The sequence below is a fragment of the Cebidichthys violaceus genome, unplaced genomic scaffold (genome assembly GCF_023349555.1).
Source record: "Cebidichthys violaceus isolate CVI_PGR_0920_01 unplaced genomic scaffold, fCebVio1.0.p SCAF_37, whole genome shotgun sequence".
Taxonomy (NCBI): Eukaryota; Metazoa; Chordata; class Actinopteri; order Perciformes; family Stichaeidae; genus Cebidichthys; species Cebidichthys violaceus.
Genome location: NW_027176561.1, coordinates 722,273 through 738,114, shown reverse-complemented (window position 1 = coordinate 738,114; position 15,842 = coordinate 722,273). Strand labels below are relative to the sequence as shown.

Genomic DNA, 15,842 nt, shown 5'->3' with positions numbered 1-15,842 from the left:
TGTGCCAAAGTTTGTGTGTGTGTGTGTGTGTGTGTCCGCGTCCGCGTGTGCCCATGCATGCATGCATACATGTGAATATTCGGGGACTTATCCTCGCTCAACCTCCCCCAGTCCCCCTCACTCCTCACACACTGGCATCACATTGTATGTGATCTCACAGTCCCATAGGCAAGAGAGAAATAGCGAGAGGGCCCTGACGTAAAGTCCATTTAATAAGTTGGCAGCGCCCAAACTACAACGTAGTTGAGACTCCCTGCTTAGAAAGGATCATCTTAAATTATTCTGAGCCGAAATTCAAATTTCATTTTGTTTTGGCCCTGAGCAACGGGCAAAACTGCCAGGGTGAGATCAGTAAAGGTCAGGGGGAATTAAAATGCTTACTGTAAGGTTTGACAGTGAGAGAGAGAGAGAGAGAGAGAGAGAGAGAGAGAGAGAGAGAGAGAGAGAGAGAGCTGGGAGGAGATAGGAAGCCAGAGGAAAAGGCCATCTGCCTGATAGTTTAGTCAAAGTTGGTGAGAGAAATAAGTCAGCCTTTTTGTGGTCTAATGCTATTAGGCACTAGCTCGACGGGTCCAAATTTTCTCCATTCCTTCATATCTATCATATTCCAAGATATAGATTGCATTTGTACATTTCTGCATGCGAAATTGAGCCTCACGGTTCACGGGTTCCATCAACAGTGTGTGCTTTACAATGCATTCCGATGCATGCCGGGACACCGGATGATTTGCTGTGACAATAAACAAATCCAATAAATCTGATGCGTGAAGTAAAACAGCAATGCGAAAATGTAACTGACGTCCGATGGAGAATCCCACCCTCCCCTCTTGATGATTTGTTCGATATATAGATATTTATTTCATTAGGTATCAAGCTAAATATATTGGAAATGAAAACAAATGGGCTGTCAAGAAGATCGCGGCGGAGGAGGGAGACAAAGAGAGACAGAGCAGCGAGGGTGGGTGTGTGTGTGTGTGTGTGTGTGTGTGTGTGTGTGTGTGTGTGTGGGGTCATTTTTTGCCACCATGTGTCCATACGTCTCTATCTTTTCTTATAAGGGTCCGTAGGCTCTGCAGATTGGTGATATCAGTTGAGCCTGGGTCCAGGTTCTTGCTTCATTTTAAGAGACGCTTGTTGTCATGTTTGTATCAATAATCATAGCAAATGACAGCTGGATGAATTGATGCCACATGTGCGCGGCTACATGTTGAGGAAATGGCCATTTCCCCCTCAGCTCGGCGAGATTCTTTTTAAATTCAGAGTGAGACATCAGCGGTAGAGATGCCCGTCATGTTTTTTTGTCATCGACGTGATCGCCGATTCTCGATAGACGATTGTTTTCCTTGTTCTCTTTGTTTTGTTACAGCAGCTGGAATATATGGTTCCAGACCATATATTTTCATCTCCATAATTTCAACCTTAGCTCAGAACTCAAGGTGGACTGAGGTGGACTGTGCTGCCCACCGGCTGCTAACAGCTAACGTTAGCTCTCCTCCTGCCAATCATCGGCCTCAGTGTTGCCTCTGCATACATCCATGCAGCGACCGCATGTGCAGCTCCTGAACGATGCAGGGCTACACCACCACACGAGCAGGAGTCGTTGCTCCTTATCCGCATGTTTAATAACCAAAGGCGTATAGTGCTGATGCTGCGACTAGAAAGCCATTACACCATTTTCCCAATTGCATATTTTTGCGAAATAACGACCGCTAACAATCGGCGGCGCATCGATCTCAACATCACTAATTAATTAGAGTGTAGAAAAGTGCGATCTGGAATACACAAAGGTGTTTGGTTTAGTAGAAACTGTAGTTTAGGGGCCCGTTATAGAAATTGAAAATGACAAAAAAACAAAGTAATACGCAACATCAGAGTTTATATTTTAGCCAATGAACCCGCTCGGCTTAGACATCAGTGTGCAATTCTGGCTTACTATGCACCTGCGAGGGACGATTCAAGGAAGCCAATTTGGTTTGTTGATGTTAGAGCTTCATAACAGCAACATTGAAATGCGTTTATCCAAGCAGGGCCGAGGAAATACAGCGGGCGGAGGCGAGCAAGAAGTAAATTGTTAAATTGTCAAAGGTAGCATATTACTGTTCTTGTTTCTCTGCAGTGGATAATTCTGGCAAATGTGCTACAAAAAGAAGAACCTGCTGCTAACACATGTGGTGTTGTTTCATCCAGCAAAGTTAATGACGGCAACACTTCCACAAGTCAGGTTTTTTTTTTATGTCAGGAACCTGAAGGAAAGCAATATCCCTCAGTATGTCACGCACATTTCTTCTCTTATAGATGTAATAAGGAAGATATGTTGCAGAAACCTTTTGCTGCAGTTCATTAGTTCAGCAGTGCAGGGCTCTGTGGAAATGTGTGATATAACTAGATCTGATCCTTCAGACAAGCAGGGATAGAAAAAAAAAGGTGAGAAAACAGGGTGAGGGAGCGACGTACGCGTGTTCGCCTTAGGCCCCCCGGAACACTGCGGCTGTCCTGGATTATGAAATGCTTTCAGTGGAATCACATCATCTATAAAAGTGCTGATTGACCTTCTAGCCTAATTAAAGTGCACCGTCGCCAATAGAGAACAGATAAGACCGCCTGGCTGTCAGTGTGACTGACAGGGGTTAGGCTCTCCCCCTGCAGTCACATCAGCACTACAGAGGCCATGCGTAGGAAAAGGACGACGCGACAGCGCTCCGAGTTTAGCATCACGGCTGCTATCAAATGAGCTCCTAACTAATAATATGGAAATGGTGAAATATAAAAGTACAGCGGTGACATGCTTTAGGGCTCATGTATTTATTTATGTATTTTTGCAACTTTACCTCATGCTGCATTTCCCCCGTCTCATAACTGTTAACACTGCAGTTTTTTTTGTTTTTTTTTCCCAGAGTAAAGAGATGCTCTGCACTGAACTGAACTAGAGTATATGCAAAATGAAGCTGCTGGCTGGTGTCATATGTGTAGAGCAAATCTGAATTTTACTTTCACCGAGGTCTCTGTGTAGGTCTCGGCAGGTGAGTGCTGGAGCGTACCCTATATTCCCCTACAGCTCTCGCACTTCTGGCCGGGGGGAAAGCTGACATGCAGGGTGGCCTGTAAGCCTCTTTTGTCCATGTGCAGCAAAGTCATCTGCCAGCTCAGTTGCTCTTGCAGACAAAGCTTCAGAGAGATAGCCCATATTCTGGTACATCCTCCCTCTCTCCTGAGCTGGAGTTGGGCATGGCCCCTCGCTCTCTATCTCCTAAGCCTCCTCCCTTTCATTCCTCTCTCCTCTCTCTTTCCCACATTTTCTCATCATCTCTTTCATCTGCATTTCTCTTTAATTCCAATTGCTTTTGTTTGCTGTTCTTGAGCGTTAATACCGTAATCTCTAGGTATTGCGTATCAAAAAAAAACGCTTTCTGTCTGTCAAACTTACCATTGTCTTTTCTCAGATAGAGGTTTTTGTTCCAGCATGGGGTTTGTATTTTATGATATTGCAGTTGGTCAGAGGTGAGGAGGTGAGAGGATATTGTACTCTGTATTTAACACGATAAGATCAGGAGGGGGCTCAGTTTAGCTCGCCGTATAATGAAGTTTGTTGTCTCTCGCTGTAGTCAATTTTGACCTTCCAAACGAGGGAAAAAAAAAAAAGGTAATTACTTGAGAGCAACCATGAAGGCTAATGAGTTACCATGAAGGTAACTCATTAGCTATCAAAGATAATCACAAGGTAATGTGAGAGAAAGGAGGGAGAGAGAGAGATGGGGATAGTAAGGTAGAAGGAGAGGGACAAAAATGGACAATCAGGACGAGGAGAGAAAAAATATGTCAGCGAGATGATTCAAGAAAGAGCAACTCTACTGTAAGGAAGAGGGAGGGAAGAGAGAAAGAGGAGGGGGTTGGTTGAGGGGGCTGGCCGAGGGGGGTGTGTCCAACATTACCCTCATGAATCAGTGTCAGTGGAGCGATGAGAAAATAATTAAGAAACAGGCCTGCGCTATGTTAAATACTGCCAAAGGTAAAAGGCCCATTCTACTGTATACGAACACAATCTGGACGGGCAAGAAGAATGGCAATAAATGGGATAGGGGGGGAAAATGGGGGAGAGGAAAAATCCATATCATAACGGATGCCAAAGTGCCCTTCAGATGGCGTTATGAAGGGAGACAATATAAATAGCACTGCCACATTGTAAATGTTTATATACAGTAGCTACGTATACACGTCGCACACCAGTTTGAGGATTTACGACCGCCGCCGTAATACACTGAATTCGACACAAGGCTGTGAGTAATATTTCACATTTGTTATCATATTGAGTGTAAATTTGCTGAGACGTATACGGCGGCGATAAAATATTTTAAGCAGTTTCTCCTTCTATTTCTCTGCTTGCAGCTGATGTGTTCTGAGGTGTGTGTGTGTGTGTGTGTGTGTGGGGGGGGGGGGGGCTGAAACTGTACAGAAAGAGAGAGAAAGAGGCCAACGCAAGACACGCATGCACGCCAACAATTATACCTCCAGAAGAGGTTTTTTTTTTTACAAGGAGCATTTAGGGACAGCGGCTGTAATTGTATGTTCAAGGCTTCCAGCAGGGCTCAGGATGCAGCTGAAATCCCCCCAGCCAGCGGCGTAGAACAGAGCAGCCATTAGATCGCACTGATGCATAAAATGCGCCGCGCTCTTTGGAGAATATTGAGTGACAAACATGAGGTCCTGTGTGTGCTGCATGCGCATTTCGTGTTTTCACGTGTGCGCATACAAACGTGTGTGTGTGTGTGTGTGTGTGTGTGTGTGTGTGTGTGTGTGTGTGTGTGTGAGGGCGCACAGATGTGTGGGTGAGTCTTTCAGGTGTCATATACTATATCCATCATCCCTTTTCTGCCAGCGGCACAAGAGAGAATTCATGATCACTGGTCTCCCAATCCCCTCTTGAGACGGAATCGACTTGGCCGACGCGCACGGAGGAAACGTGTACGGTGGGAATGCGGCTGCCGTTCGGTAACGCATTACAGTTTGATCTCCAGCTCTTTGGCCTTGACTAACACGCTATAGGGCCCGTGATGCAACAGTTGCCAACCGCAACCTCCCACTGCAGTGGTGTTTGTTTTGCGCTTTATATTCCTCTTGATATCGTATATATTTGTATGTACGGCATACAGGGCACTGTGTACGGTTCTGAAGGTGTGCCTGTTTGTACAGCTGCTTGTATTTCTGTGACCGCCTGAATGTGTGTGTGTGTGTGTGTGTGTGTGTGTGTGTGTGTGTGTGTGTGTGTGTGTGTGTGTGTGTGTGTGTGTGTGTGTGTGTGAATATCATTTTACGGTTACTTTGTGTATCGCCTTAAGTTCACAGCGATTATGCATATACGAGCAGCCTTGTGTCAGTGTGCTTCTGTGTACTTATTTACATGTATGTGAAAGCAGTGAAGCCTAATCCATCCCAGAGGGGTGCTTAGTCAAGGATGTGCTGTTTCTGCAGCACGGCTATCAAGGCCCCTTGCACGCAGCGCTCGGTGGCATTTTTACTGATGGCTTTTATGGGTCGCAGCCGAAGCTGCCGATGAGCGGCCTTGACACCAAAAATGATGAAACTATGGCACGAAATCAAGCCGGTGTCACTGCAGGTGCCGGCTGGAGGTAAAAGAAGCAGGTCCCTCCTTGTTAATGTCCAAATTGAATTATAGGCTGGATGTATGCAGAACATGGCTGTTGACTTTACCGGCAACCTTGGAAGGCGTCACAGTGAAATAAAGTGTGTTTAACATTCATATACGTTAAAACGTTGCTTTGTAAATCTCTTTGCATTTTTATGTTCCAATAGAAGTCCACACAGCGTTTGTTTTTTTGCCGTTTGCTGATGGCGTTTTTCGGTGAGAACTCCAGTATTGTTTTGTTTTTTTTCTTCTTTTCTTCGCGCTGCTGTTTCCAAGCAACATCTCGGAAGTTGCGAGGGGGAAACGCCGCTAATAAGCTACCTCATTAGGGGCCGGTGCGCGGTAGGCCTTACAGTTTGTGCTGTCAACTCTGCGGGTTAGCGTGCGAACTTCAAAAGACAGCTGCAGCTACAACACATGCACACAGGAGTGCTAATTTACTTTAGAAATTGGTAAACAAACTAGTCCATCAAGCCGCGTTTCTTTCTCCGCAGAAGGTGGTGCTTGGTGGAACCTAATAACTGGCTTCTTGTCTGAAGTGGCTCCAGCGTTATGACAAAACGCACCGCCGCTCTCTCCCCCGGTGATAACGCAGCACATAAAAGGCTCATTATTCAGGAGTTAATTTGGTGGGGTGTTCTCACCCTAAGGCCGTGCCAAACCCCAGACTCCCTCCCCCGTTGGTCTTTCCCTCTTCTACCACTGATCCTTTACTGTACACAGTGTGGGAAGGATGCCCTCGGCACACCTATACACACACACACACACACACACACACACACACACACACACTACTGTACATGTGCGCACACATCCATTCTTGCCATCTCATTAATGCAAACACAACCCTAGTTAGATCCCGATATGTAATAAATTGGATTAAATTCCACTGGCTAAGCACTGTGATCTCTTAGGGTTAATTAATTTAATTCCATTCCGTCTGTGTTTTTTATGCTTGAACACATGCTGACACTGTTATTGTGTGGCATCCTGCTCATTGGAGAAGTATAATAGGCTCGTGAAAGGAGGGAGAGGAAGCCACAATGTTTGGTATTCCGGCTCCAAAGTGATTTCGATTCTCTCTTCCTTTCCATTGACAAGGAAGTACGCTACAGTAGCTGTAGCTGTAATACGGTGGATCCTTCCCCTCCTCACAGCCTCTCTCCAGCTCTTATCTTCCCCTCCAAATGAGAAAACCTGGACGGCTTCTCAGGGCCCCTGTTTCTGCCTGGATGCTATCTCATTTGGTTTTAATATATTTATCCATTCATTATTGTTCCCTTTTATCGGCGGGCTAATATTGTTCATAATTTGTCCTTATCTCCGAGCCTGACAGTCAAATTTACACTGCGGCTCGGCAGACAGATGGAGAAATGACCCTTCTCCAACCCCATCCTTCCTTAACTCCTCTCCTCCCTTCATTCCTCTCCTCCTCTCCAAAGCGCCAATGAAACATGACTGACAGCCCGCTGTGTGAGTAGTTGTCATAGCAACCTCCCCCATCCTTCTGACAAGTGCTTCTTTTTTTTTCTTCCCTCCATCGCACCCTCTCTCCCTCCGTCACAACATCTCTCTCCCTCCCTCCACCCCGCACTCCCTTGCTGTCGCAACGATTGAGAAAGAGACAGACAGAGAAGAGGATTTTGAAAACCAGAGAGCACCACTAGGCAGTTGGTATTCTTTCCTTCCCCGCATCGCCCCCATTCCCATCCCTCCTCCTCCCCCTCCTCTCTCTGTCTCCTCCCACCCTTCCCTTGCCTCATCCTCTCCACCCCTGACAATGATTTACCAACTCCAATGGTGCACCTCTTTCATCCATCCTGGCTTATCAAGGACTACAGGACTGTATGCACATCAATTTACAGTTCTCAGTCTCCTACACATTCACTCTCTCCCTCTCTCTCTCTCTCTCTCTCTCTCTACTTCTCTGCTCAATCCTTTTCTTTCTTTCTCTTGTTGCTCCAAAAAAAAAAAAAAAAAAATCCAACTCGGCCCCAATGCTGTTCAATAAGTCTCATTTCTCTGTCAAAAATCCTCAGCAGTCTGCAGCGTAATCATGGAGCATACAGTAATAAGTCTCCAGCATAGCGGACTACAGCAGAAAGTGTAGACTGTGGATTGCTGTGTGGACAGGAGGTCCTTCAAAACTCTGAGGAGCGGAAACAAACATTACGTAACAGAAGACGGCGTTGTGCGGAGATTTGGAGCGCATTTACAGGGAAGGAATTACAGCGGTGTTGTTTGTCATGTAACGGTCAGAATTAAGATGTGAAATATTAACGATTATAAGTTGCGCATAGTGACTCAAAGGCTTCTCACAAGGCCACGTACCAAACAGCTTGAATTGATTAGAAAGGGTCCAAATGGACCCAGTAATCTTCAGCATGTGTAACCAGGCAGCACACTGCCATTTCATTATTCCGGAGTTTAATTTCCAATGCATTTATTCCAAACAAGCATCTGTTTAGTAACTCGGAGTAAATTAAACATGATGGGGGGGTGAGTTTCAGGATAGAAATGGTGCTTTGCACTGAAGTCGCATACAGTACTCTGCCACAGTGAGCTGTAAATGCATCTTAATGCCAGCGTGCTGCACACTTTTCACAGTTAGGTTGCCGGTGATTAGACCCCAGAATTGTTTAGGCGATGACATTTCACTGCTAACGCTATAGTGCTCTAATTTAGGATGCTATTCATGCTCACCAGGCTCTGTAAACAAGAAGAAGAAGAAAAAAAACAACTCATAATTTCTTGTCTTGTCAGAATTCATCTTCACCGTTTACCACAGGTGAAGAGCCGGAACAGGAAGATGACTCAGCCGCTTTTTGAAGGCTGCAAAAAGAGAAAAGAGAGAAATCCAAAACAGCGTTTACTGCTAATCATGTTCTAACCTCTCAGCTTCACAGAATGCTTCAGGGTTGCGTGTGACTGACAGTTTAATTCAGCTAAAACATTTCCGAGTGAACACACGATTCAATCAGAAATATTCTTTTCATGACTTAATAATAATTATGTAAAAACACAGTTGACTTTGGCTGAAAGAAATCCAAGACTTTGATTGCCTCTCGACATGTCGACGGCGAGCCGGTGGCTCATTGCTAACGGCGCTAACAGCGCTAACCATGCAAACGGTGGCGAAAGTGCTGACACCAATGGCACAGCCTTCGGGAGCAATTTAGGGTTAAGCATCTTGCCTAAGGACACTTAGACATGCGACTCCCAATTAATAGACAACTCGCTCTGCCTTTGAGCCGCAGATGCACGTTGATCAGCCGGTGGCACGGACCGGGCTCCGGCTTTTCCCATTAATCACGGCCACTACAGTTTCATAATGAACAGACAATATTTGTACACTTCTCAACGGGTGGTGGGTGAGCAGGGATGCCGTCACATCATTATGAAACTTTAACGGCCCGATTATTGGGGAAACACTGGAGCTTGATCCGTGCCCCTCCAGCTGATCAATGAGAAACAACCCTACCTCCAGAGGGTCGGACTCATTCTTCCCTTCTGTACATTTTACGCATTTAAAAAAAAAAATCCTTCTTACTGTATGCAAAACTCACAATATCATCCACCGTGCAGAATCGGCAGAATATCGCCATGTCTCGACCCGAACGAACGATACACGGATTGTAGATCCCTGAGTGAGCAGATATCTTCTCCACGTTAGGAGGTCACTTCCCGTACATGTGGAATCTGCCACTGGTTATCCTGCATGTACTGTACTGCATCGATGAGCCATGAATGTGTAGAGAAACACCGATGTCAGATTGAATTGCAGATGGAGGATAAATGCTCCTGAGCTAAACTAAATACAGCTGAACTTAGAGAAGTCCAGGTGTCTGTAGGAACTCTACGAGGTCGATGTTCTTAGAACACAGGGGTCAAAAAGATACGTGAGGATTTCAGAATCTGTGTGGACAAACCACATGTTTTCTTCAGTTCAGACATATATCACACACGCCCAGCTTTGCATTTCAGTAGAATGACAAACAGATGAGGCGGGATTATGTGGCACGCTGCCAGCTTGTAATGCAGCTGTGGCCACTAGGCCGGCGATAGCACCGGCTAGCAGCAGCGGCGCAATCGCACCGTGAATGCACAGCCCACGTAGCGGAAAACGGCATGTAAAGCAGAGCGCCCGGCAGTAGAGCTGCGGTCGACACGCGGTGCGTTCAGGCACAGTGCTGGAGTGTAGGTCACCCACATTTCGGCAGAGCCCCAGTGCACAGACACCGTATTCACGAGCCTAGAATGCTGTGCAGGCAGCTGGATTGATTGAAATGGGAGCGTATCTGTTCCGTCAGACGCCTTGCAGACTGAAAACATGAATCAGATAAAATGGTGAAAGCTGAGGTGGTTGAGAGTTTTGCGTATCAGCGGCCGATGGATGGAAGTTAAACAGCTGTTAGTGTTGTGATGTGATAGTTTACAGTGGGACATGCGACTCGCTGCGTGTCTTCTACGCGTGTGGTCGTGGTGGATCCTCTTTGTCGGAGTGTGAGAGGGTCTCCTAGTTTGCGTATGTCATTTTTTCTCTCCCTCTTTTTATTTTTTTTAAATTTTTTTATTCCTCCGCCTTCAGATATGCGTAAATGACTGTGGGTGTTTTGCACTCTCTTTGTGTCTGTGCGCACGCTGTCTGTGCTGCGCTGTTGTAGATAAATGAGATAATGTTTCCATCGGCGATGAACACAACACCTGAATTCCCAAGGTAGCGTTTTAGTTCAGAGCAGCCACAGCAGAATCCTAGACGGTGGAACAGATCTCCTAGATGATCTGTTTTCATGCGTTGTTAGCCGGTTTTCAAAGCGCGCTCACTTCGCAGAACACGCACTCCATCTCTCTCTCTCTCTCTCTCTCTCTCTCTCTCTCTCTCTCTCTCTCTCTCTCTCTCTCTCTCTCTCTCTCAGACGATGAACCCGTGCTAAATGCTGCTGTTGTAAATATAAGATTCATATTCAGTCACACCTTTTCTCACATTGCAACTCCTGCCTGTGTGTTCAGATTAGCATCTTTTTTTTTTTTTTCAGACGCGATGCAAAAAGCCAGCAGACTGAACATGACTCAAGCGTGTGAGGCCTTTTGTGTCGCTCACTGTGACCCGATACACAGGCATGTGATATACAGCGACGCATGATCCCGTTATACTCGGATCCATATAAATATTATTCCATTCAGCTGGAGGTGACGTTGCCAGTCAGGAATCCTTGAGGGGGAGGATGGATGCGGAGTCGTATTTTAAGAACATGCCAAGAGCTGTTGGGTGGTTTGATCGGCAGAGTGCAGCTCATATGAAATTGATAGGGTCGTGCATTAATTCAAAACTTGTCAGATCCCCCATCATCTACTTGAAGACGTGAGTTAGAGCTAAAGTAGCGGCAGGAGGAACCCGAAGAGGTGACCGCGGTCGCATGGGGTGCTTCTGTGCGTGGCTCTGTGTACAGGATATGAGATGTGGTCTGGCTGGATTTGTGCAGTCCCCCCCCCCCTTCTCCTTGACTCATCTCCCCTCAAAATTTATATTCTCCCTCCAGCAAAAGGAAGGACCATCTTGGCCTTTCATTTTCCAGTTCAGGGCTTTCCTTTTTTTTTTCCTTTTTTTTTTTTGCAGATAAATGCTCTCCAATCCTCCCTGACAGATGTCACATTGCATCACTTCCGTTTTGATACATAGCCTCTGATCCTGCCACTTGCAATAAGAAGCCGGCACCAGGGACGCCCCTCCCTAGACAATGCACTGACACGGGTGATTATTTTAAAGGTGCATCACTGGCGGTGCTGAAACCCCTAGCCTGGGCGCCCCGTCTGCACGCGCTCGCTGCCGCGCCCGTCGCAGGAATGCGGGGAATCGGCGCTCGCGTCTGGGTCAGGGAAACGACAACAACAACAACAACAACACGGTGCACTCGGTAGTCGTCACAGGTCGCCCTGACACCGTGCGATACCTCTGCCGGCAATTGTGTGCCGCTCTCAGCCGCTTCACAGTCCCGTCTCTCACTCAGCCTCTCTCCGCTGTGACTTCACAGGTCAGAGTTGGAGAAACAATCTGTATAAAGGGAACGTTTTTAGTGCTGCTTCTGCCAGCAGAGACTCGCTGCACTGTAGCATTAATCATACACGGCCAGAGTAGATCAGTAAACACAGGGTGTCAGGTCAAGGTAAAGATCAGATCCCACAGCATTTAACAGGACTCAATAGCATACAGGCTATCTATTGAAAAGTCAGCGTTATTCATGGCATGTCTCCCGGCCTTCGTTGCTCGCAGGAGAGACACGCCATTGTTCACTGAAGAGCATACTGAAATATTTCTCTGGCTACACAAAAAACACTGGATCAGCAGCAATTAGTAGAGTAAGAGAGAGATAAAGAGAGGAAGGGAGGGAGGCAGTTGAAAAAGAATGAGGTTGAAAAATGTGGAATCAGCGAGAGAGAAAAAGAAAAGCAGAAAAAGAGAGAGGGGGGGAGAGAGAGAGAGATGAATAGAGAGGAAAGAGAGAGAGACCAAGAGAGAGGGAGAGAGAGACCAAGAGGGAGGGAGAGAGAGAGAGATGAATAGAGAGGAAAGAGAGAGAGACCAAGAGAGAGGGAGAGAGAGACCAAGAGGGAGGGAGAGAGAGAGAGATGAATAGAGAGGAAAGAGAGAGAGACCAAGAGGGAGGGAGAGAGAGAGAGAGAGAGAGAGAGAGTTTCCATCCAGTAACAGTGTGGTGTTTAGGAGGTTGGAGCTGCCTGGAGCCCCTGGTGCTTTTAAAGGACCAAAGACTTGCTCATTGTCTTGGGCCCTGTGTGAGAGTGTGTGTGTCCGGTGTGTGTGTGTGTGTGTGTGTGTGTGTGTGTGTGTGTGTGTGTGTGTGAGAGAGTGAGAAACCTCTTCATTAGTCTTCCCATGTCTCCCCCCCCCCAGCCCCTGACCACTCACTTACCCCCCGCAGCTACAGTATGTGTGCACATATGGGACTAAACCCAGTTATACCAGAGATTAAAATGATCAGTCTTGGAAAATAGATAATACAATGTGACTCGAGGCCCGGCTCTGTGGACGTATATATGTGTGCGTTTGTGTTTTTGCTGAGACTTCTTCAGAATCAAACCCTGTTCCACCGAACGATGACGAGGTTTTCACGACTGTACGTTCCCAAATTGGTTTAGTAATTGAGGTCAAAGTTATAATTTAACCTTTTGTCTCGTTGTTTGTTCCAGAAGACAGGAAGTTGTTTGTCGGGATGCTGAACAAACAACAGACCGAGGAGGATGTTTACCGCCTCTTCGAACCCTACGGAGTCATCGAGGAGTGCACGGTCCTAAGAGGTCCTGACGGAAACAGCAAAGGTAGGCGCCGTGATGCAGTTGTCGCCATTATTTAGGTCACTGACGGAGAAGTGACAGTGTGTGTGAGCGTCTACGTCAGCTGGGGTATGTAAAGCGTATGTGACATATGCACCAGATGTAGGTCAAATGACACATAATTGCAAACATTTCTTCGCCGCACTGTTTGTCGTGCCAGTCGGCTGCAGGCAGTGAGAAAAAAGTTAAGCCTGACGTGTCACAATGCTGTTTGATTTATCATAATTAGGAACTATGAGAGAAGTTAGGTTGATAATGAGTTTGTCTTCCTCCTTTTGTGTAGTTTGTAAAGAATTTCTTTGAGGCAGCAAAACCTCAAAAATGGAATTATTTAAGTATGACACTTAAAAAGTTCTTTTAAGACAGACAGGGACGTTATATATATATATATATATATATATATATATATATATATATATATATATATATATATATATATATATATATATATATACATACATAACCTGTGATAAATTCCAAAGGCCAGATACAAAAACAAGACTCTGTAGTTATATGATAGCCACCAGCAAAGCATGACATGTTATTATAAATAATGCAGCAATGATTAAAACAACGCTAGTGTTATTTAAATGCTGACTTCACAAACTCTTCCTCAGCACATGTTGTCCTCCACATCACAAAAGACACGATGTCTCTTCTTTAACAGTTTTAATCTGAAGCACTTTGTCCAGTGGATGTGCTGCAGGTTGTTACTGTAACTTAGGTACTATAGCGTTGATATCTTTTAGGCCCTTCTTTTTAAAACAGCCAACAACTTTTGGAGACATCGATTCTCTCTGACAAACAGCAAAGCGAGGAGCGGTTCTTCCCTAAAGCCCGTTCCCCAGTCAGCGCTTCAGGAAACGATTGTACATTCACTCCAGCGCTGTTCTGAAGAACCATTTTTATGAACTCGTACTTTACTTGAGTTTTTCCATTTTATGCTACTTTTATATTTTTACTCCACTCCATTAAAGGCAAATATTTAGTTACTAGTTACTATGCAGATTTACGTTATTTATACAATAAACAAATGAATCATGATGCATTATCAGAACTTAAGCTATCAGGAGTGTCTGCATTAGTTTACTTCTTTTATTATTATTTCCTGATTTAAAAAAAACACAAACAAAACGTCCCCAAACCGCTGCTGACTTAGTCCTCACAAAATCCTATTTGTGCAGAATTACGTGCAACAATATGATTACTGTAAGTTTGACATAATAACACTCCTGTTTGGGTTATTTCAAAAAGATGAAGCAGAGGCAACGCACACTGCAGCTTGCTAAGTATACAACGAGTTAAATTCATAATTACACCGGCATATAGTTAATACCACTGTAGCAAAGTCCTTGTACAGGTCATGCCGAACTGGAGCTCCTTTCTGTCCATATCTCAACAGAGGGTAGTGGTTCGACAGCTGAATGGGCATCTTGATTGGCTGGTGTCCACAGGGGTAAGCCCATTAAGAGGGGAAGAATGGCAGGGCGGCGAGGTCAGCCAGTGGAGATGATAAGAAGAGTAAAGTATGAAAGATTAAATAAGAGTAGAAAAGAAACTTCAAATGAAATGAAATTAGGTGAAATAGGGTATAATTATAAGAGGGGACGGTGGCCCAGCCTCACTGCAACAGACCCAGCTTCAGTCCTCACGTGTTTCTGTGTGGAGAACGTACATGTTTGGGTTTCCTTTGCCCTCCAGAGACATGCAAGAGTAGCGGACTGAACACTGTGTAATATAATCTGCACACTCATCAATATTCTGGCCATGGGTGCAAAGAGACACTGCACCGGTGTTGAAAACGGGTTACAATGTGTTCATGAGTTCCTTTTAGGAGACATTTCTAGAGGCTTTACATCAAGTTCTCCACTTCTAAAAAAGGGGGCCATACTTCAGTTTAATAGTTGAATAATTAATGTGCAACAGCTCACTTTGTGAGCCCACAAAAGCCATCTTCAACTTGCTTTCGCTTTGTCTACGTGTCACAATATTCCTCAAGGACATTAGAGATAAGAGTGTTTGGTTCTGTGGTTCCTGGCCTTTTGGACAGACATCGCCGTACTCGCGGATATCGATCAGAACCTCCTGTTGTGGGAACACTAAACTCTACTCAAACGGAGCGGTTTTCTACTCAAAAAACATTGTGAGTTTAGCTAGTAGTTAATATGCACAGACAGGCATGTGCTGCTAAATAGAATGCTTTTCTGCTTCATCAGTGCAATCTTTAGCCTGCAGCTTCTGCCTGCTTGTCTGCCTGCCTAATGCCCGGAGTGGGGCAGCCTGCTGTGCAATGAGAGCCTCTCGCTGCACAGTGATTTCTGTGGTGTCAAATACAATTCAACATCCTTTATTAATATACCGTAGGCTTTTAAACTCGCTCGATTGAGTGCATTTACTGTGTATATATATATATATATATATATATATATATATATATATATATATATATATATACTGTGTGTGTGTGTCTGTGTGTGTGTGTGTACCTGCGTGTGTGTGTGATGTGCATCTCCTCTCTTCCAGGTTGCGCCTTTGTCAAGTTCTCCACACACACCGAGGCTCAGTCTGCAATCAGCGCCCTCCACGGCAGCCAGACCATGCCAGTGAGTACAGCTCTCTCCCTCACATATAATGAACAGAGAAACACACACACACACACACACACACACACACACACACCAGCAACATCCATCACATGCACAACACGTACACCCGGCGCACCAATCACAATAGCTGTGTGCAGTCCACCTCTCCCGGTTAAGAGCTGTAAACTTGTAGTTTTGAACTCACCCCCCCCCCCCAACTGTAAAGTTTTTAAATCAATTTATAGAAAGTGCAACCATCCTCATAA

At 45.4% G+C, this 15,842-nt stretch overlaps 1 protein-coding gene across 5 annotated transcripts in view; it reads left to right on the top strand.

Moving 5' to 3' along the window:
- Nucleotides 1-15,842, top strand: part of celf5a (cugbp, Elav-like family member 5a) — a 137,830-nt gene that overhangs the window by 90,243 nt on the left and 31,745 nt on the right. For all 5 annotated transcript variants that reach the window (XM_068725878.1, XM_068725877.1, XM_068725875.1 and 2 more), the window contains exons 2-3: nucleotides 12,848-12,976; nucleotides 15,515-15,594. In XM_068725878.1, the coding sequence (XP_068581979.1) occupies nucleotides 12,871-12,976; nucleotides 15,515-15,594 (186 nt within the window). In that variant the 5' untranslated portion in view covers nucleotides 12,848-12,870. The remainder of the gene's footprint in view (nucleotides 1-12,847; nucleotides 12,977-15,514; nucleotides 15,595-15,842) is intronic.